The sequence below is a fragment of the Canis lupus genome, chromosome X (genome assembly GCF_003254725.2).
Source record: "Canis lupus dingo isolate Sandy chromosome X, ASM325472v2, whole genome shotgun sequence".
Lineage (NCBI taxonomy): Eukaryota > Metazoa > Chordata > Mammalia > Carnivora > Canidae > Canis > Canis lupus.
The window spans coordinates 35,090,656-35,113,770 of record NC_064281.1 but is presented as its reverse complement, the minus strand read 5'-3'; the positions used below and the strand labels follow the sequence as shown (position 1 = coordinate 35,113,770).

General features: G+C 42.4%; 2 protein-coding genes across 2 annotated transcripts; both read right to left on the bottom strand.

Moving 5' to 3' along the window:
- Positions 1-163: 163 nt before the first annotated feature.
- Positions 164-967, bottom strand: MPC1L (mitochondrial pyruvate carrier 1 like). The gene is made up of 2 exons (XM_025468844.3): positions 835-967; positions 164-729 (listed from the first exon to the last, which is right to left on the bottom strand). The coding sequence occupies exon 2, from the start codon at positions 717-719 to the stop codon at positions 348-350; it is 372 nt and encodes a 123-aa protein (XP_025324629.1). The 5' UTR covers positions 720-729; positions 835-967; the 3' UTR covers positions 164-347.
- Positions 968-9,814: 8,847 nt separating this feature from the next.
- Positions 9,815-12,339, bottom strand: LOC112673226 (fatty acid-binding protein 5-like). The gene is made up of 2 exons (XM_049107824.1): positions 12,230-12,339; positions 9,815-10,394 (listed from the first exon to the last, which is right to left on the bottom strand). The coding sequence occupies exons 1-2, from the start codon at positions 12,337-12,339 to the stop codon at positions 10,013-10,015; spliced, it is 492 nt and encodes a 163-aa protein (XP_048963781.1). The 3' UTR covers positions 9,815-10,012.
- Between the last annotated feature and the right edge of the window lie 10,776 nt (positions 12,340-23,115).

Sequence of the window (23,115 nt, the reverse complement as noted above, 5' to 3'; positions counted from 1 at the left end):
CCCTCGAGGTGCCGGTCCCGTGAAGAGGAAAACCAGCCAATCTACCCTCACCTAAATAAGTTTCTTTCCAGGTGACGAAATAAACAACACTCTACACCTTCAGTTCTGTGCTATTTTCTATTTCTTAATAAGCAAACTGCAGGTTTAAATCAGAGTCGCACTGTTTCTTTGTTTTTGTTTTTTATTAGACTCAAAACCAAACTTCATTGGTCTTTTCTTCAGGGAGGACAATAGGTCAGGGCTTGCAAGCTGCCGAGATTTGATAGGGCCTTCTCAGCCAGATTTCGGGGACCACAGGTTGGGGCTGGCGGCGGGCTGTCTAGCAGAAGTCATCATCCTCAAAGTTGCTAACAGCCATAGGGTCGCTGGGTGAGACCGGCGGTGGCGGCAGCAGAGTCCCCGCCGTACTGGTGAATTAGGTAGCGGCTCACCTGCACACTCTGCACCACCACGTTGGTGCTATGGCACGCCAGCAGCAGCAAGTTTCGAGGCTGTACACGGTAGGCGAAACGCATGAATGCCATTGAGTAGAAGATGAGTGCTGTCGTCATAGGGCCACTGATTATGGTAGGCGATGCGTTCATGTCCTTAATGGCGGCCAGCGGTAGGCCCCAGTTGGCCAGGGGACCCCAGAAGTGCGTGCTGGTCACGTAGTCCCGGAACTCCTTGGTCTTCATATAGTCTCTCGCCCTCTGCCACAGTCCCGCCACCATCGCCATGATCGCTCAGCTGTGGGAGTGACAACAAAATAACAGGCAGCCTATGATGACGTGGGACGCCGGGCCTACCCCGCGCAGCGTGGGCCCACCGGCCCTTGGCTTCCCGCCTTCGCACCTTCGCGTGGCTGCCATAAAGCGCTCCACACAGCGTGTGCTGCTGTCGTTGCGTGCCTGTGGGCGCAGGAGGCGTAAGCACTCCCCCACGCCTTCGCGTGACTGCCGTAAAGTGCATCGGACAGGCACGTACTGCTGTCAGGTGAGCCTCTGGGCGAGAGGCACGGCCTCGCCGTCACGCTTGAGTAGGGCTGCGGTAGAGGGTGCAGAGCCTGAGTGCTCTCCTGTGTGCGCGTACGTCTGTTTCTCTAGCAAAAGTGAAGCCACATCCTCGTCTTTCACTCGCCGTTGTGCTGAGACCACGGTAAGACTCTCAGGGCCCCATGCACCACCAGGGAGGTGAGTGTCCAGCTATGTGTTTCTCCTTAACTAGCCAAAGGGAAATTTGCTTGTTTTGCCCAGTCTGTGGACTGTGTTGATAGGAAATCCTACAACCAGGTCCACAAAGTTAGTCCTTATACAGTTTTCCTGAGTGTTGCAGATATAGTGACACTTCACCCCTAGATATTTCCGTATCTGACTCTTAGTAAGGACATTCTCCTCCTTAACCACAGTACAGTAATCCACTCAGATACTTAACATTAGGTACACTACTATTTAATATGTAGTGCATACTTAAGTTTTATAGTTTCATAGCTGTTTTTTTTTTCTTTCTTGTTGGAAAGGGGAGATCCAATCAAGATTCACATTTAGTTACCTCTTTTCGATTGACTCCCTTAACCTAGAGGAGCTCCTTCCCCCTTTTTTTGTCTTTCATGACACTGACATTTTTAAAGAATATAAGTCAATGTTTTTTCACAATATCCTTAATTTGGATTTATGTGTTTTCTCACAATTAGTTTATTTTTTAAATATTTATTTATTTATGATAGACATAGAGAGTATTTTTTAAATATTTATTTATTTATGATAGACATAGAGAGAGAGAGAGGCAGAGACACAGGAGGAGGGAGAAGCAGGCTCCACGCCAGGAGCCCGACGCGGGACTCGATCCCGGGACTACAGGATCGCACCCCGGGCCAAAGGCAGGCTCCAAACCACTGAGCCACCCAGGGATTCCCTCATAATTAGATTTAGATTAAACACTTCAGGGCAAGAACACTACACATGTGATGGTCTGTCCTTAGTGCATCACAGTGGAAGAAGGCACATGATGTCACTGTTACAATATCATTGGTGATATTAAGTTTGATTATTTGTTTTGTTTTTATTTTTGTCTTTTAAGTTTGATTATTTGGTTAAGGCTTTGTCTACCACGTTTCTCCCCCTCTGTAATCAACAAAAAATCCAAGAGGAGTTCTACTCCAACAGTCTTTCACCTAACAGTTAATATCCATTGATGAAAATTCTTTAAGATTTTATTTATGTATTTGAAATGCAGAGCACCAGTGGAGTAAGGGGCAGAGGGAGAAGCAGGCTCCCTGCTTGATCCCAGGATCCCGAGATCATGACCTGAGCCAAAGGCAGATGCTTAACCAACTGAGCCTCCCAGATAACCCCCATTGATGAAAATTCTTAATGACAAACTGATGGTTATTTTCCAAGTGTTTCCTATTGAAAATAATACCTGTTGAAAAGTAATTAAATATACATTGAGGTACTAATACTTTAGTGACTTATAAACAAGGCCATGGTATCTTTAAAAATTAATACATTCATTATCTTTTGTTTATTTACATCCCAAATATTTTGTAAATGTAGCTTAAAATATATAGTTTAGCCATTGCTCAAAAGGAAGCAGCATAAGTTTTAGATAACCTTTTTAAAATGCTGGGCTTCCAAATATGGAGGGCTAATATACTAGAGTAAATTAGTTCAGTATAAGTTTGAATTAATAAATCAGCAACCATGAATTGAATGACATTTTAGGGCTACATCATCAGATGTTTCATTGTCCTAAAAATGTAAATTACCACTCCTTGTCTGCAAAAATCTTTCAGTAGATCATCTACTTAGGTTGTTACTTCATTTTGATTACCTGTTGCTGTGTAATAAATCACCCCAGAACTTAGTAGTAGCTTACAACAACAGTCCTTTATTTTACCCATGAATTTGCAATTTGAGTGGGACTCAATAAGCTGTCCTTACCACCAACTGGGGCAGCTCAGTTTGGGACTGGAAGACCCACTTTCAAAATGGCTCACTAACATGGCTGGCAAGTTAATACTGGTTGTTGGCTGGTTGCTCAGCTGGTCTGTTCCTTTCCTCAAGCTGCTTGTACTTCCTCAGAGTATGGTGGCCACGCTCCAAAAATAACATAACGGGAGAATCAAATAGGAGCTATGTGGTAGGCACAATTTTACCCCCAGTGACCCTTGCCCCCTGAGTTGGGTGAGACCTACGAATATGATTAGATTTAACTCTCACGATTGTGTGACAAAAGGGATTTTGCAGGTGTAAGTAAGTTCCCAAATTAGTTGACCTTAAGATAGGGAGATTCTATATGTGGGCCTGATCTAATCACTGAAGTCGTTTAAATCTGGGTCCATTCTAAAAGCCAGAAACAGAGGATGTCAGAGATTTGAAGTGTTCAAGGGATTTGATGTGAGGGAGATTATTTACAGTTGGCTTTGAGGGTGGAGTTGGACATGTTAGCAAGGAATTTTGGGGGAACTTTTAGGAGCTGAGCGCAGCTTCTGCTGATAGCCAGCAAGGAGAGGCAGACCTCAAGTCCTGCTGTCACAAAGAACTGCATTCTGCCAACAACGTGAATAAGCTTGGAAGTGGATTTTCCCCTAGATGCCCCCAGGCAACTCAGTCCAGCCAACACCTTCAATTCAACCTGGTGACTCCCAGAGCAGAGAAACCACCCATGCTGTGCCTAGAATTCTGACCTATGGACTGAGCTAACAATAGCAGATACTGTTTTAAGTCACTGAGTATGTGGTCATCTGTTGTGTCACAATAGGAAAACGGTATCAGCTAGATTGGCTTTTGTGATCTAGCCTCAGAAGTCACATAACATCACTTTCTCCAATCACAAGCCCACTCAAAGTCAATGAGAGGACACAGACCCATCTCTTAAAGGCAGGAGTGTCAGAGTCACACTTTAAGAAAAGCATATGGGATGGGAAATAGCGTGGCCCCTTTGGAAAATAACAGTTTACCATATTACTTAACTTGAAATCACATAGTTCTGGACCATTGGAGTTGAAAGGATCTCACGGGTTATCTGTAAAATGGGGGTAGTGGTCCCTACCTCACAGCACTATTGTGAGATTTCAGTGTATTAATCTTTGTTTGGTGCTTAGTCTAGGGCCTGGCATATAATATGTGCTCAGTACATTTCTATTATCATTGTCATCCACTCCAACCCCTCATTTTATAAATAAGGCATGAAGCCTTTAAGACATCATGTTATTTGCCATGATGACATAGTGAATTTGCAGTACACCAGTATTAAGATTTCCTATTTCTCACATCAGTCCTCTACACAAATCATTTTAACATCTGATGTGTTTCTGTCTTTCCACCTATGTTGTAAGTTCCCTCAGACCAGGGAAAATATCACCAAAGGAAACATTCCTTCTCCCCAGGAGCCTCTTTTAATGTGCCGACTGGACCTGGTCCAAATTGAACAAGACAAGGTCTACCTTTCAGTAGGGATTTTACAGCCAGAGAAATGGAGGTACAGACAATGTGTGACTTTCCTGGTTGGTTCCAGGCCAGTAGATGCTGGCTGAATACAGTCTTTGTATAAGGTTTGTGCCTGGTAGATATTTGTTGGTATTTAGAGTTGCAATAAATGGCCCCAGAGGAAGGTAAGGCATGGTCATAGAGCTTGGCCAGCACATGAAGAGAAACTGGAGTGGGTATACGGGGCTAGGAATGAGCAAAGCTATAAGAATCCAACTTGCCTGAAACAAAGATAGTGACAAAAGAATTTTAGGCTTAGAGAACATAAGTAATATTACTTCACCCAAGTTTGGCTGCCTGCTGCCTGGAAGGCTAGTACTCAAGAGATGAATGTTGATTAGAAAGGAATATGAGCTCTATTCAGGTGGCTGGCCACCCGGGGAGAAGGTAGACTCTTGTCCAAAAGCCGACTTTGGGGGCACCTGAGTGGGTCATTGGTTGAGCATCTGCCTTTGGCTTAGGTCATGATCCTGGGGTCCTGGGCTCAAGTCCTACATTGAACTCCGTGCATGGAGCCTCTCCCTCTGCCTATGTCTCTGTCTCTCTCTGTGTGTCTCTCATGAATAAATAAATTCTTTAAAAAAAAAAACGAACAACCCGACTCTGAGGTTTCTGCCTGGCCCAGAGATTTTTAAAGGGGTTTATTTTTTTTTTCTTCTTTTTTTTTTAAATTTATTTTTTATTGGTGTTCAATTTACTAACATACAGAATAACCCCCAGTGCCCATCACCCATTCACTCCCACCCCCCGCCCTCCTCCCCTTCTACCACCCCTAGTTCGTTTCCCAGAGTTAGCAGTCTTTACGTTCTGTCTCCCTTTCTGATATTTCCCACACATTTCTTCTCCCTTCCCTTATATTCCCTTTCACTATTATTTATATTCCCCAAATGAATGAGAACATATGTTTGTCCTTCTCCGACTGACTTACTTCACTCAGCATAATACCCTCCAGTTCCATCTACGTTGAAGCAAATGGTGGGTATTTGTCATTTCTAATAGCTGAGTACTATTCCATTGTATACATAAACCACATCTTCTTTATCCATTCATCTTTCGTTGGACACCGAGGCTCCTTCCACAGTTTGGCTATTGTGGCCATTGCTGCTATACCGGTGAGAATGGGGCAAATTAACAAGGCAGGAAACAACAAATGTTGGAGGGGATGCGGAGAAAAGGGAACCCTCTTACACTGTTGGTGGGAATGTGAACTGGTGCAGCCACTCTGGAAAACTGTGTGGAGGTTCCTCAAAGAGTTAAAGGGGTTTAATCAATTAAAGGAGTGCAATGGTCTGTGACCTTTCTTGATTACGTGCAGACTGCATGATGCCAACTACAGTTATCTCAGTGCACGGAGGTTGTGCAAGAAATTCTAGAAGTTCCTTGGAGCCCCAGGGGATGAGGGAGGAAGGGGTTGTGCAAGAAGGTCTGGTTCTTTGGTACTTAGGGGGTTGCACAAGAATATTCTGTTCTTTCTGCAAAGGAGGGCAGGGTCTACAGATGCACAGAGGGAGGTCAGTAAAGTCATTTACGTGACCGTAAAAAGAGAAAAACATTTTGCTAAAAGATAAAAGATGTTTTAGCTAATTAGAAAGCTGAGGCAGCCTCAAACGGACTTGCTAGCCTCTGTGGCCTGGGAAAGTTCTGCTCCTTCATTCCCCAAGTCCAGTGGTCTGCAAATCTCAAAGTACATTAGTTCTGTGACAGATCAAAGGCCTCAGGGATCCCTGGGTGGCGCAGCAGTTTGGCGCCTGCCTTTGGCCCAGGGCACGATCCTGGAGACCCGGGATCGAATCCCACGTTGGGCTCCCGGTGCATGGAGCCTGCTTCTCCCTCTGCCTATGTCTCTGCCTCTCTCTCTCTCTCTGTATGACTATCATAAAAAAAAAAAAAAAAAATCAAAGGCCTCAGGTCAGCAAGCCAGGAGCGTGTTAACCTGAAGCAAGTCAGCCCAGCTGGGTGCTCTGACGGTAATGCTGGCCAGTGACTACCCTTCCCCATGGGTAAATTAGCCTTGCTGCGAATTTCACTGGGCTTTAATGCAGGAGACTAAAGAGCTAAAGGTTTATCGTTATTTTACTTTATTTTTTATTATTTTTTAAGATTTTATTTATTTATTCATGAGAGACACAGAGAGAGAGAGGTAGAGACATAGGCAGAGAGAGAAGCAGGCTTCCTCTGAGCAGCCCCACACAGTACTCGACCCCAGGACCCTGACGTTAACAACTCTAGCCCGACATGACCCTTCAGTGAGCTCCAGTGCAGTGGACCACAGTAGAGCACATCTTTTTATTTTAACTGTTCTTCTGAACTTTTTATTAAAAATTTTTTTAAAAGATTTTATTCATTCATGATAGACATAGAGAGAGAGAGGCAGAGACACAGGCAGAGGGAGAAGCAGGCTCCATGCCAGGAGCCCGATGCGGGACTCGATCCCGGGACTCCAGGATCATGCCCTGGGCCAAAGGCAGGCGCCAAACCACTGAGCCACCCAGGGATCCCCTTTAAAATTTTTTTTAAAAAAGATTTTATTAATTTGAGAGAGAGCATGCACAAGGAGGGGGAAGGGCAGAGGGAGAGGGAGAAGCAGGCTCCCTCATGACCTGAGCCAAAGGCAAGACGTTTCACCAACTGAGCCATCCAGGTGCCCCTGAACTTATTTTGAAATAATTTCAAGCTCATATAAAAGTTAAAACAATTTAAAGTATGTATAACATTGGCTCAGCGTGTGATTCCAGGACCTTGGGATTGAGTCTTGCATCAGGTTTCCTGCAGGGAGCCTGCTTCTCCCTCTGCCTATGTCTCTCTCTGCCTTTCTCTCTGTGTCTCTCATGAATAAATAAATCTTAAAAATAAAGCAAGTATAACAAAGCAAGAAGTGCCAAAAGAACACCCACATATCCTTCGCTGAGATTTACCCAACTCTCAACATTGTGCAACATCCCCTGTAAAGTTCTCTCTCCCTCGAAGGGTATTTCTTAAGAACATCAGAGTGCATTTCCTAAGCATACGGAGGCTTGTGGCTTTCTTTTACATTACCACAGGATACCCAGAATCAAGACATTTCACAGTATAATACCATAATCTGTAGTTCTACTTCACATTTTGTTTCTTGTCCCAATAATGGCTTGTATCACCATTTTGTTTTCCTAGTCCCAGATCCAGACCAGGATGACACACTGCATCTAATTGTGATGTCTCTTTCATCTCCTTCCATCTGGAACCCTTCTGCCTTCCTCTGCCCTTCTTTGGTGTTCACAACCTTGAAATTTTAGAATAGTACAGGCCAGCTGTTGGATAGAATGTCTCTCAATTTGGGTTCATTTGATGTTCCTTCATGACTGTCTTCAGGGTGTTCGTTTTGGACAGGAACCCCATGAGAGCATTGTGTCCCTCACTGCATTAGTCCCATTAGGAGGCACATGATGTCTGTGTGTCTGCTTATTAGTGATAGTAAGGCAGTATTTTCCAGGATTCTCCACCATAAAGTCTGTGTTTTCCCCTTTGTAAAAAGTAGTTTATGGGGAGATACTTTGAGATGATGTAAATATCTATTTTCTCATCAGATATTTAACCTACTAATTTTAGCATTCATTGCTGATTCTTGCCTGAATTGTTACTCTAATGATGGTGACATTCTAGTTTGTATTTTTTTTTAATTTTTATTTCTTAAAAAGATTTTATTTATTTGAGAGGGAGCTAGTGAGAAAGCACAAACTGGGGGAGGGGCAGAGGGAGAAGCAGACTCACCGCTGAGCAGGGATCCTGACTGTGGAGCTGGGTCCCAGCACCCTGGGATCATGAACTGAGTCGAAGGTAGATGCTTAATGACTAAGGTACCCAGGTGACCCTATTTTTTATTTAAAATTTTTTTTAAAAAAGTATTTTATTTATTTATTCATGACAGAGAGAGAGAGAGAGAGGCAGAGACACAGGCAGAGGAGAAGCAGGCTCCACACAAAGAGCCCGATATGGGACTCGATCCTGGGACTCTGGAGGCAGACGCTCAACCGCTGAGCCACCCAGGCGTCCCTATTTTCTTATTTTTAAAGATTTATTTATTTATTTAAAAGACAGTATGTGGGCATGCAAGCGTGGGTGGTGGTGGTGGGAAGGCAGAGGGAGAGAGAATCCTGAAGCCAACTCCCCACTGAGCATGGAGCCCAACCTGGGGGCTCGATCCTAGGATCTAGAGATCATGACCTGCGCCAAAACCAAGAGTCTGATGCTTAACCGACTGAGCCACCTAGGCGCCCCAGCAACACTATGTATTTCATTAAAGTTGCCCTGGAATGCTAGCCAACACTTCCAAAACCTATGACTATTCATGAATTACAGCTGTGAAAACTGAACATTTAAGACTTGGGTGTTTTATGGAACAGAAATTTTTTTTTTTTCTTTGCCACATCTATACTGATCTCCTTGGAATATTTGCTCTTAAATTCTACCAAAGGGAATAAATAGCAGAGTGCCTCAAGAAAAGCTGGATGAATAAAACAATAAGCAGATATATTGGCTCTGCTATTTTCAGTAAATGCTGAAAATAATTTTAGAGTTGTCTGTGGGCCTGATTCTAATCTTTTGCCTTTATGTATGCTCTTTTTTGTCCTGAGGACACAGCAGCTAAAGGATAGGTTGGGGGGATTTTTCAGTGGCTATGAGAAAGTCAGTTAAGTGTGTTGTAGCTCACGTTCTCTAGCTATAAAGTGGATTGTTGCCTGGCCTGGGTCCCTGGGTGTGATCAAGTGGCAGGAGGGGGTAGGTTGGGTCCAGCCCCCACCAAACAGTTGCTTTTGTTGGATTTCTGCCTTCTTCACACGTCCTCTGACCAGGTCCATGGCAAATGGACCAGGAATAAACTGGGAAATGGAGCAAGAGGCTGCAAAGCCTCCCTCCACCTGCTTCTTTTGCCAGGGCCTCATTGGAGGGTCTGCCATTGGAAATAGCTCAGTGCTACCTTCTCATACTTCTTTGCCCCAGAAATGAAGACCCCCCCTTTTTTTTAAACCTTTGAGTGAGTGGATCATCCAGTATTTTTTTTAATTTATTTTTTATTGGTGTTCAATTTGCCAACATACAGAATAACACCCAGTGCTCATCCCATCAAGTGTCCCCCTTAGTGCTCATCACCCAGTCACCCCCACCTCCCGCCCACCTTCCTTTCTACCACCCTTAGTTCATTTCCCAGAGTTAGGAGTCTCTCATGTTCTGTCTCCCTTTCTGATATTTCCCACTCATTTTTTCTCCTTTCCCCTTTATTCCCTTTCACTATTTTTTATATTCCCCAAATGAATGAGACCATATAATGCTTGTCCTTCTCTGGAAGGACTTATTTATTTTTTTTGGCATAGCACAAACACATTTATTTACTAACCAAAGGAATGATCCTAATTAAATCAACACTTTGAAATAGTTGCATGTAAAATGTTTGTGGTAAAGGTAATTGAACACAGTAATGAAAAAAAAAAGCAGTATGGAGATTTGCTCATTGAACTGAGCTTGTTCATCCTCACAGCTAATTCCTGTCCAGAATGATGATGGAATTTTTACTCTACTTTTTCATAGATCCGCGTACAGGTGACATTGTTCATGACGCATTCCACCACCAATTTCCCATCTTCCAACTTTCTTGTTATTGTGCTTTCCTTCTCATCCCATTCCTGATGTTGAACCAATGCGCCGTCTGTGAAGTTGCAGACAGTCTGAGTTTTTCTGCCATCAGCTGTAGTTTCTTCAAACTTCTCTCCCAGATTACACGAAAACTGTGTTGTTTTCAAAGTGCTCTCAGTTTTTATGGTGAGGTTTTTGTCGTCAGAAGAGATGATACAATCTGGTTTGGCCACTGCACCCACTTTTCGCAGAGCCATTCCCACTCCTACTTCCTTCATGTATTCACTTCCATCCACTTCGAAGCAAATGGTGGGTATTTGTCGTTTCTAATGGCTGAGTAATATTCCATTGTATACATAGACCACAGCTTCTTTATCCATTCATCCAGTATTTTAAGTTCTACAAAAATAGGCACATGGGTGGCTGGGTCAGTTGAGCGTCTGCTTTCAGCTCAGGTTGTAATCTCAGGGTCCCAAGATCCAGCCCCATGTTGGGCTTCCTGCTCAGTGGGGAGTCTGCTCCTCCCTCTCCCTCGGCATTCCCTCCCCTCTGTTGTGCTCTCTCTCTCTTTCAAATAAATAAAATCTAAAAAAAAAATTAAAATATAAGTAAATTCTACAAAAACATAAAACTTTGAATTTTGAAAACTTTGGCAAGTATTTCACATTGACCAAAAAGTTATAAGAATACAGAAAACCCTTGTCCCTTTACTCAGAATGATTCACCAATGGCGGGGTTCCATCAGGGAGGCAGGGCCACTATGAGTGAGTAGGGATTTATTAGAGGGAGTCGATGGAACAGAGCCATGGAAGGAGCTGGGGACGTGATGGTGTCGGAGGTGGGGCCTTGAGGGCAAGAAATCACCAACCAGCCATCGTGAGGAGCCAGTCCTGTTGAACTGCCAAAGTAGGGCGTAGAGTGCTGGAAGGGAGTCTGGCAGACAGGCCCAGGGTGGGGTGGGGGTCGGGGCCTCTTGCCTCTGAGGTGTTGCAGCCAAGAGTCTGGTGACAGGCCCGGGCATTGGGGCACTGTTTGCTCAGTAAGACCCGAAGAACTTACTAACTTTGCTCAGTAAGTTAGGAAGAAGAGCTGGCCTCAACAAACAAGCTGGAATCTGCCAACACATCTGTGTCTTCCACTGCGTTTGATCCTGAATGCCTTCAGAGAGTCCTTTTTTGACTTCCGTATGCCACATCTCTTATGTGGAACCATATGAGGAAGGGGATTCTGGGAATCAGAGCTCTGGCTCAGCCAGGCTGACACAGTACAGACCACCCCAACCAATTTAAAACTTTCCCATGTTTGTCTTATCATTTTCTTTGTAGGTGTGTGTGTGTGTGTGTGTACACGTGTGTCCCTATATGTGTTGTGTATATACTACATATGTATGTCCAAAGGGTACATTACTACATATTTTCTCTGAAGCATTTGAGAGAAGAACAAAGAGCTTTTCTCACATAACCACAGTAATCACTGATATAATATTGTGTACAGTACTTTATGCAGTTTCAGGCCCTCTTTCAGTTTTGTCACCTGTCCCAGTGATGTCCTTTATAGCATCCTTTCCTTCAGTACAGGATCCACCCCAGTATGCAGGGCATTTCATCTGGAACAGTTCCCCAGCCTTTCTTTACTTGTTATGACCTGCATGTTTTTGGCTTTTTAAAAAGATTTTATTTATTCGTGACAGAGAGAGAGAGAGAGGCAGAGACACAGGCAGAGGGAGAAGCAGGCTCCCTGCGGGAAGCCCGATGCGGGACTTGATCCCAGGACCCTGGGATTATGCCCTGATCTGAAGGCAAACACTCAACTGCTGAGCTACCCAGGCATCCTGACCTGCATGTTTTTGAAGAGCCACAGGCCACAGTTAGTTTACAGCATTGTTCCTCAGTTGGGGCCTGCCTGATGTTTCCTCACAGATTGAGGTTACACTTTCTCAGCCAAAATACTGTCTGTGATCTGTGTCCTCCTCAGAGCACCACACCCAAAAGCACGTGTCTGTCTGCCCCTTGCTGTAGTGGACATTTGGGTCACCTAGTCAGAACACTGTCCAGTTTCTCCACTGTAGGGTTATAGCTTTGCCCCTTGCGGCTCATAAATGGTCAGTAGATAGATGCTTTAAAACAGTATAAATAGCCTGCTCCTGATCAGACTTTTGCTCCCATAGATTTAGCATCCCTGGATGATTCTCGTCCAAATCAATATTTACTACGATGGATACAAGGGGAGGATTTTCCAGTTCTACCAGTCCTTCCATGTACATGTCAGCATTACTGTACAGAAGAATCTCCTGCTTCCTCCATTTATATACTTACCTATTTATTAATAATACGGTCTTGTGAATTCCTGTTTTATTCACTGGGTTAGAATCCTTTACTGTCGTCTTAAGTTTGATGCTCCAATTGGTCCATATTTGGACAGTGGGAGCCCTTTGAAGCTATCTCCTCTGACCCCAACATTGAACTACACAAAAAGATACACCCTCCAAAGGCTGTTCCCTCCCAGTTTATTCCATGCTGTTCTCTCTCTCTCTCTCTCTCTCTCTCTCTCTCTCTCTCTCTCTCTCATACACACACACAGACACACACAGGTAACTAACATCATTATTTTCTGGTTCATCTTTCCTGTGTTTCCTTTTGCAAAAAATATGGAGATACATGCATATTCACTTATTTCCCCCTTTTTAAAAATATTTTGTTTATTTGAGAGAGAGCATGGGAGAGAGAGAGCTTGAGCCGGGGGAGGAGCAGAGGGAATGGGAGAAGCAGGCTCCCTGCCGAGCATGGAGCCCAACATGGGGCTCGATCCCAGAACCCCAAGATCATGACCCGAGCTGAAGGGAGATGCTTAACCAACTGAGTCACCCAGGTGCCCCTATTTCCCCTTTATTATACAAATGAGAACAGACTGTTTATATTTTTTTTCACTTTACAATATATCTTAGAAACCATTCCCTATCACCTCATAGAGGTGATACACCTTTTTTTGTTTGTTTACAGCTACACAGTACTCCATTGTGTGGCCATGTTATAGTTTCTTTGGCCAGTATCCTTCATTTAGACATTTAGGTAGTTTCTACTACTTTGCAAATATGAATAATCATAAGTATCCTTGCACATGTGTATTTTATTGTTATAGGTGTATTTTAAGAGTAAGGCCTTAGAGGGGCACCTGGCTGCCTCAGGAGAGCATGTGGCTCTTGATCTCAGGGTTGTGAGTTCAAGCCCCATATTGGGTGTAGGTTACATACATGCATACATAAACAAACTTAAAAAAATTAAAAAAAAGAGGAAGGCCCTAGAAATGTTATTGCTGGGTCAGAGAGTAAATACAAATTTAATTTTATTAGATATTAACAAATTTGCTTTCCATTTTGCATTTTACAATGTTGAGTGTCTGTTCTTCCACAGCCTTGTCAAGCTTTAGAATGTTTGCTGATGTGACAGTTGAGAAATGGTATCTTATGGTAGTTTTTTTTTTTTAACAGTTATATTGAGGTGTAATTCACATACCGTACAATTCATCCATTTAGGGTGCGCAATTCAGTGGTTCTTAGTATAGTCACACAGCTGTACCTCTGTCATCACAATGGGTTCTAGAACATTTTCACCAACCCAAAAAGAAACCCTGTATCCATTAGTAGTCACCCTTCTTTCTTCCGTCCTGGAAGCCCCTGGCAATCTCTAAACTACTTTCTGACTCCAAGGAGTTGCCTGTTCTGGAGATTTTGTATACATGGAAGTAACAGGGTGACTTTTGTGTCTGACTTCTTTCACTTACAATGTTGTTTTCCAGGTTTATCCATGTTGTGGCATGTAGTAATATTCTATTCCTTATTACAGCGGAATACTATTCCACTGTGTGCATAGACCATACTTTGTTTATCCATGCATCCATGGATGGACATTTGAGTTGTTTCCTCCTTAGACTATTGTGAATAATGCCACTCTGAACATTTGTGTACAAGTTTATGTGTGGATGTCTCTTGGATATCTCTTGGTTGGATACCTAGGAGTAGAATTCCTGAGTCATGGTACGCCTGGGTGGCTCAGTGGTTAAGCGTCTGCCTTTGGCTCAGGGCGTGATCCTGGAGTCCCTGGGATCGAGTCCCACATCTGTTTCCCTGCATGGAGCCTTCTTCTCCCTCTGCCTGTGTCTCTGCCTCTCTCTCTCGTGTCTCTCATGAATAAATAAATTAAACCTTTAACAACAACAAAAAGGAATTCCTGGGTCATACAGCAGCTCCGTTTAATCTTTTGAAGAATTGCTATGCTGTCTTCCAAAGAGGCTGCAATATTTTACAATCCCAACAGCAGTGTTCAAGAGTTCATCCTCGCCAACTCTTGTTATTACCTATCTTTTTTTAATAGCCTCCTAGTTGATGTTCTCAACAGTTTTATTTATGTATTTATTTTTTAAGATTTTATTTATTTATTCATGAGAGAGACATAGGCAGAAGGAGAAGCAGGCTCCCTTTGGGGAGCCCAATGCAGGACTCAATACCAGGACTCTGGGATCATGACCTGAGCCAAAGGCAGACACTCAACCACTGAGCCACCCAGGCGCCCCTCAATACAGTTTTAATTTGCACTTATTAGTGAATTTCTTTTCATATGTTTAAGAGCCATTTAATATCTTTTTTTAAAAAGATTTTATTTATTTGAGAGAGAACCTGAGCAGGAGGAGAGGGAGAGAAAGTAGACTCCTCGCTGTAAAGGGAGCCCTGTGCAGCGGGGGGGGGGCGGGGGGGGGGCAATCCCAGGATCCTGAGATCATGACCTGAGCCAAAGGCAGATGCTTAACCAACTTAGCCACCCAGGTACCTGCATCTTAATATCATTTTAGGGGAATTATCTATTCATGTCTTTGGCTCATTTCTAAATAGGAATTTTGGACTTTTCTCCTCAAATTTGGAAAGCTCTTCATTATAGACATTAGTGCTTTATCTGTGATGTATATTGCCAATATTTTCTCTTTATTATTTGTATTTTCACTTCTTTATTGTGTTATTGGCAGCATTATTCATAATAGCCCCAAATTGTGAATAGACAGGCAAAATGTGGTCTATCCACACAAGGAATATTATTCAGTAATAAAAAGAACAAACTATGGACTCATGACATAAACAACCTCAAAAACATTATGCCCAGTGAAAGAAGCCAGACACAAGAGACCACGCACCACATGATGTCATTTATATAAAATGTCCAGAAAAAGCCAATCTGTTGAGACAGAGAGATTGGCACTTGTACGGGTGGAGGGGGATAGGATTAACAGTAAATGTACATGAGGGATCTTCTTGGGCTGATGGGAATGCTCTAAACTGATTTATGGTGATGTTGTACAACTTGGTCAATTCACAAAAACATCATTAAATTAAACACTTGCAATAGATATGTGATATCTAAAATATGTCTCAATAAAAATTATAAAATTCACACTTTTAGATAGCCAAATTTATCAACATTTTCCTCTATCGCATCTGGATTTTGATGCAATAGAGACAAGAGCCGTTTCCTACACTTGGGCTATAAAATAACCAACACTGTTTTCTTCTAGCACTTGTGTAGTTTCTCTCCTTAAAATTTAGATCTTTAATCCATTTGGAGTTTATTTTTGTACATGCGAGAAGATGGGGATGTAGTTTTTTTTTTCCTCAAATGGGTATCCTGTTGCCCCAATCTCATTTATTAAAAAGTCTACCTTTGCCCACCAATGGGAGATGCTGCCTTTACCATCTATTACATGTCTCTTTCTAGATCTTCTCTTCTCTTCCACTGGTTTGTCTATTAATGGGCCAGCATCGTAATGTTTTAATCATGGAGGCTTTAGGTTTTCATATCAGGTAGCAGTAGTTCAGCCCTTATAACTCTTCCTTTCCTGTGTTTTCTTAGTTTCCCATATATAAACTCTAGGATCTCCTTGTCCAGCTCCATAAATACATTTTGATTTTCGTTGGGAGAGCATTAAATTAACTTAGGGAGAGCTGACATTTTGGGGGATGTTGTCATGGGCTGCGTTTTGTCTGCCAAAAAGATATGCTGGAGTCCTAAGTCCTGGTCCCACAGAACTGACCTCATTTGGGAATAGGTTCCCTACAGATGTCGTGAGTTCAGATGAGATCATACAGGAGTTAGGGTGGGCCCTTCAGCCAGTAGAACTGTTCTTATAAGAAGGAATTCTGCCTAAGACTATAACAGGAATATTACGTGAGTTCCCAGCCTGCTGGCCCCGCTCCCACAATCACATAACTGGATTTCTTAAAACACCTCTGTGTGTGTATGTATACATGTGTGTGCATGTGTATGTAGAAACTATATTTTTTTTCATTCTCTGAAGCACACAGACTGGCATCCATGTTTTCCTATTCAAGAAGATGTATTTTCATTTTTCAAGTCTATTTCTGTGTCTTTTTAGGAGTGTTTCAAAATTGAAACTTGTTTCCTATATATGTGAGTCTGAAAGGGTAGCCAGGGTAGAGCCACTGTTCTTTGCATTTTATTTCCCTGGCTTTCTTGAAAATGCTGTTTCACTCTTGGAGTACCCTGTGTATTATGCTTGAGAATTCTGATGCCAGGCCAATTTTCTTATTCATATAAGTAAAAATTCTCTTCCATTTTTGTTGGACTCAAATTAAGTGTGTGTATGTTGGGAGTTTTCTTGCATATTTTCCATTCTGACCACTTTTTTTTTCTGACCCTTTTTACTTCTTTTTTTTTTTTAGATTTTTTTAATTTATTTATGAGAGAGAGAGAGAGAGAGAGAGGCAGAGACACAGGCAGAGGGAGAAGCAGGCTCCCTACAGGGAGCCCGACGTGGGACTCGATCCCGGGTCTCCAGGATCGCGCCCTGGGCTGAAGGCGGCACCAAACCGCTAAGCCACCCAGGCTGTCCCCCTTTTTACTTCTTTATCTGCTTTTTATTTTCTTGGATTCATCTCCATCTTTGTTCAGTATCCTTTATTAAATTTTCATTTGAATCTGTTCTCCCTTGGGTGCCTTGTAATTTTATTCATTTATGAGACGGTGACTTCAATTTCTTTCCTGAGTTCAGTCAACTCTCTTGCATTTGTACCTGTTGTTAATTTCTGTTCTTAGTTTTTACATTTCTGATTTTAGGATTTTTTAATATTGAAAAACACATTTGAGAGTATTTAATTTGGTTTGGATTTTTTGTATTAGAGTTTCCATCTGCTTCATGGTTGGCTTTTATGGGGAGAATTTTCATCAGCTGATTTTTGTTTTGTTCTTAAAGTATTTTGCACTGAGTTAGTTTAATTCTTTTCCTACTCCCAGGCCTTTTGTGCACAGAGTTGCTAGTTCAGGAGCACCTTCATCTCCCTCTGAAAGAGCAAATAAGGTTGCCACACCAGGCAGGAGTTGGGGTGGAGGGACAGGCAGGGGTTCTACTGGGGTAGTGTTTCTGTGCTATCTGTAAGGGACCAGATTTTATTATTTACATTTAATTTAAATTTAATTTAGTATCTGTGCTGCTGAAGCGAGCACCCAGGTTTTTTTTTGTTTTTGTTTTGTTTTTAAGATTTTATTTATTTATTAGAGACAGAGAGAGAAAGAGAGATACAGACAGAGGGAGAAGCAGGCTCCACGCAGGAAGCTTGATGTGGGACTTGATCCTGGGACTCCAGGATCACGCCCTGGGCTAAAGGCGGCGCTAAACCGCTATGCCACTGGGGCTGCCCAGCACCCAGTTTTTTATTTTTGAATCCATTGTGGACCAGGTTTTTTTTTTTTTTTTACATTTTTAAAAATTTAAATTCAATTTGTCAACATATAGTATAGCACCCAGTGCTCATCCCATTAAGTGCCTTCCTCATTGCCCGTCCCCCAGTTACCCCATCCTCCCACCCACCTCCCCTTCTGCAACCCTTTGTTTCCCAGAGATAGAAGTCTCTCATGGATTGTCTCCCTTTCTAATTTTTCCCACTCAGTTCCCCTCCTTTCCCCTATAATCCCTTTCACTGTTTTTTTATATTCCCTGTATGAGTGAAACCATATGATTGTCCTTCTCCAATTGACTTACTTCACTCAGCATAATATCCTCCAGTTCCATCCACATTGAAGCAAATGGTGGGTATTCGTCTCTCTGATGGCTTAGTAATATTCCATTGTATGTATATATACTACATCTTCTTTATCCATTCATCGGTCGAAGGAATCATGGCTCCTTCCACAGTTTGCCTATTGTGGACATTGCTGCTATAAATATTGGGGTGCAGGTGTCCTGCCATTTCACTACATCAGTATCTTTGGGGTAAATCCCAGCAGTGCAATTGCTGGGTCGTAGGGTAGCTCTATTTTTAACTTCTTGAGGAATCGCCACACAGTTTTCCAGAGTGGCTACACCAGTTCACATTCCCACCAACAGTGCAAGAGGGTTCCCCTTTCTCTACATCCTCTCCAACATTTGTTGTTTCCTGTCATGTTAATTTTCGCCATTCTCACTGGTGTGAGGTGTTATCTCATTGTGGTTTTGATTTGTATTTCCTTGATGGCAAGTGATGCGGAGCATTTTCTCATGTGCTTGTTGGCCACGTGTGTGTCTTCTTTGGAGAAGTTTCTGTTCCTATCTTCTGCCCATTTCATGATTGGATTTTTTGTTTCTTGGGTGTTGAGTTTAATAAGTTCTTTATAGATCTTGGATACTAGCCCTTTATCTGATACGTCATTTGTAAATATCTTCTCCCATTCTGTAGGTTGTCTTTGAGTTTTGTTGACTGTTTCCTTTGCTGTGCAGAAGCTTTTTATCTTGATGAAGTCCCAATAGTTCATTTTTGCTTTTGTTTCCTTTGCCTTCATAGATGTATCTTGCAAGAAGTTATTGTGGCCAAATTCAAAAAGGTTGTTGCCTGTGTTCTCTAGGATTTTGATGGATTCTTGTCTCATATTTAGACCTTTCAACCATTTTGAGTTTATCTTTGTGTACAGTGTTAGAGAATGGTCCAAGTTTCATTCTTCTGCATGTGGCTATGTGGACCAGTGTTTTTGTAAAATAACAAAAATGAATTACTTTGAAAATGAATATCTTTAAATGATCCAAAAACTACAAGCCCAACTGTTTTACTTAACAGATAAAATTGCATTTTAATCAGTATAATCAGAAGAAACGCAAGGAAAAAATCATAAAAACTATACATTAGTTGAAAGTGAATATATAGGCAATTAGTAGTCACTACTATATTCGTGATGTTATCATTACAGTTATAACTAGATAAAAATCGAGTCAAATCAGTTCTCCCATATCCAATGCCTATATGTACTCTGAGCGAGCTAGCTTGCTTCTTTCTTTTCCTTCCTTCTCTTTTCTTTTCTTTTTTCTTCATTCATGAGAGACAGAGAGGCAGAGACATAGGTTGAGGGAGAAGCAGGCTCCACACAGGGAGCCCGATGTGGGACTCAATCCCGGGACTCCAGGATCACACCCTGGGCTGAAGGCAGGTACTTAACTGCTGAGCCACCCAGGTATCCCGAAACACCATGTTTCTTATTTAAAGTTTAAACATGACCAGTAAGCGTGGTTGTTTGGTAACTTATCTGATTCAGGTTGGACTGAGGACAGTGCTACACGCAGGGCAGATACAGAGCTGAATGACTTCTCTGTTTTTATATATATCTATAGTAGAGAAACTGTAGTCTCACAGAGCTATGTTGACAGAAACGAAAGAAGATATTTTAAAGTAATCCAGCAAGCTCAGGATATTTATTTTTAATTTTCATCTAAGCTAAAAGGAAGTGATGACTTACTCCCAAAATAGGTCTTCAAATCTTCAGTTCTAACAATTTATGATGTAAATGTTAATTTTTTATACTTTTGGGTAACAGTTGGCAAACTAACCTTAAAATATCTATTAGGACATGGTTTCATTGTGCATGACTGGGACACAGCTTGTTCTGCATGTGGTTCACCGTGCAGGCTTTACACCCAAACTGGCCTGTGGTCTGTACCTTATTCATTAAAGAGGAAGCTGTTGATAATTTGTTTGGAGATCATGTCATGTCAAATTGCTATAAAAACTTCTTAACATAGATCTGTTTTTGCACTTACCACATCACAGACTGGTAACAGCCCACAGATTGGCACCTATCTCTGGGCCCCTTTGAGCAACCCATTTAGTCCACTAGGAAGTTACTAGAAGGTTCCTTCAACCTCCAGGGATAGAGGGTTTCTGTGATGAGTGAAGAAGCTCTGAACTGAGATGTGAGCTGAAGGTAAAGGGAACATGAGCGGAGTAGTAGACCAGAAAAAGTCCTCTCAAATCTAACTCTGACCTCGCTGTCTTTTGAAGCAATAAGAATTCCTTAATTCCTCATTCTGTTATGTATACGTTTACATATTCCACTTTTTCATTCCTTACTTGCCCCCCTCCCCACCCACCTTTCTCCCTATCACGTAAAGGTGTGCTAATGGCTAACTTGAAAATTCAAGCCAGGGCAGCCCAGGTGGCTCAGCAGTTTAGTGCCGCCTTTAGCTCAGGGCCTGATCCTGGAGACCCGGGATCGAGTTCCACGTTGGGCTCCCTGCATGGAGCCTGCTTCTCCCTCTGCCTGTCTCTGCCTCTCTCTCTCTCTCTGTGTCTCTCATGAATAAATAAAATCTTTATAAAAAAAAAAATCCAGGCCATAAATACATGGTGCCTAAAGTACTCAAAAAATGATGGGGATATGTCAAAAGGACATGGGAACCAACCAAAGGATCTCCCAGTGACCAAATCTGGGACAACTGAGCAACAAAATAGAGGACAGTAATGGATTATAACACAGAGCCCAAAATATCCATGAGTTTGTGCTGCATAATAATGGAATAAATAATAGGGATAAGGGAAAGCTCTTCTTTACAGAATTCCAATTAATAAATAGAGCGGGAATGATGGAAATAAAACATCATTATTTGGCAAACACCACAATAGTAATTCCTTCAGGCAAGAGTATCAGTAGATGCTAGAATAGGTAAAAGATGAAAAAATGAAATGTGAATTTTTGAAAAAAAGATTTTAGAGGGAGAGGGCAGGAATGGGGGAAGGGACAAAGGGAGAGGAAATCCTCAAGCAGACTCTCCACTGAGTGCAGAGCCCGAAGCAAGGCTCTATCTCATGACCCTGAGATCATGACCTGAGTTAAAATCGAGTCACTTAACTGACTGAGCCACCCAGGCACCCCCCCTTTTTTTAGGTAAGCTCTATGCCCAACGCGGGTCTTTAACTCACAACCCTGAGATCAAGTATTACGTCTACACACTCAGGCAACCAGGAAACCTCTGAATAATAGTCTTATCATATCTAAGTACCTATAGGGGAGAAAACTGGTAGATACCACCTTCACCAAAGTTAAGGTTGCCAAAAATGAGACATTGACATCCATGTGCCTCCTGATAAGGACACGCTAAGATGGACACACTTGTGGTATTCTTTTTATTTATTAGAGATCACATGCACACACAAGGCGGGGTGGCAGGCACAGGGAGGGAATCTCAGCAGATTCTGTACTCAGTGTGGAGCCCAAATGGAGCTGGATCTCAGAACTCTGAGATCATGACTGAGCCAAAACCAAGAGTGGGGCGCTTAACCTACTGAGCCATGCAGGTGCCCCACTTCTGTGGTATTCTTTCCAAAAACCTATAACCTGAATTTCACCATGAGCAAGTATCAAACCGAAACTGAAGGACATTCTATAAAGTAACAGTCCATTACACTGCAAAAGTAAAGTGTCCCAGGTTAAAGAAGCCTAAGGAAACATGAGAACTAAATGCAATGTGTGCTCCTGAACTGGATTCTGGGCTAATAAGAGGTCCTTACTAGGACAGTTGGTATAATTTAACCAAACTTTGTTACTGTTGTTAGCAACCAAGAAACTGGCTAGGACACATCAATGGTACAACATGGATCCAAGCAGGTTTCTTTGAATTTAATATAACTGTTATTATTATATTAAGCATTCGCAAACCTTAGAACATGTTAGTGCATTGAAGGCTCGTTTCCACAAATCTAAAGTATTACCATTCCCATGATGTTGATTTAAAACTCTGCTTCTGGGGTGCCTGGGTGGCTGTTGGTGAAACATCTGCCCTTTGGCTGAGATCATGATCCCAGGGTCCTGGAATTGAGCCCTACATCGGGCTCACTGCTCAGCAGGGAGTCTGCCCCCCACCCAACTCGTGCCCTCAAAATCTTTTTTAAAAATCCTGATTTGGGGCAGCCTGGGTAGCTCAGTGGTTTAGCACCGCCTTCAGCCCAGGGCGTGATCCTGGAGACCTGGGATCGAGTCCCACGTCGGGCTCCCTGCATGGAGCCTGCTTCTCCCTCTGCCTGTGTCTCTGCTTCTCTCTCTCTCTGTGTGTCTCTCATGAATAAATAAAATCCTTTAAAAAATAAATAAAATCCTGATATAGAGATTGAGGGATTTGCCCAAAATTGTTCAGCTATTAGATGGTGACATGGTGAACTGAATTAATCTGTACGACTCTTGAGGGGTTTTAATCCCAGTGCACTTTACTAACTCCAGCAACTCTGTTGTTCCAAGAAGCCATTGCATAGTCGGGCGCCTGGGTGGCTCAGTTAACCATCTGCCTTCAGCTCAGGTCATGATCCCAGGGTCCTAGGATGAGTCCCATGTTGGGCTCACTTTTCAGTGGGGAACCTGCTTCTCCCTCCCACTTGTGTTCTCTCTGAAATAAAATCTTAAAAAAAAAAAAAGTGAGTTCATGGCTTCCACTTATTTGGTACCAATGAAAATGTATTCATATTACCATTCCTTCAAAATAGGCATAGCCAAAGAGAACAAAGATCAATTCTACAGCATTCGTAAAAGGATTAGGCCAGAAGCAGTACCTCACACATGTAGAATCTCAGATATTTTATAAGCCTGGATTATTCTACCAATTTGATATAAACTGATTGGGTTTTTTCAGCTTGTCAGTAGAATAGTCTGTCATGAGTCTAGCTTTCCTGCCTCTTATACAAATCTCCACACTGATTTATGTTCCTGAACAAAATTAGACTTAAAAGCAAATCATCAGCAACAGGTAT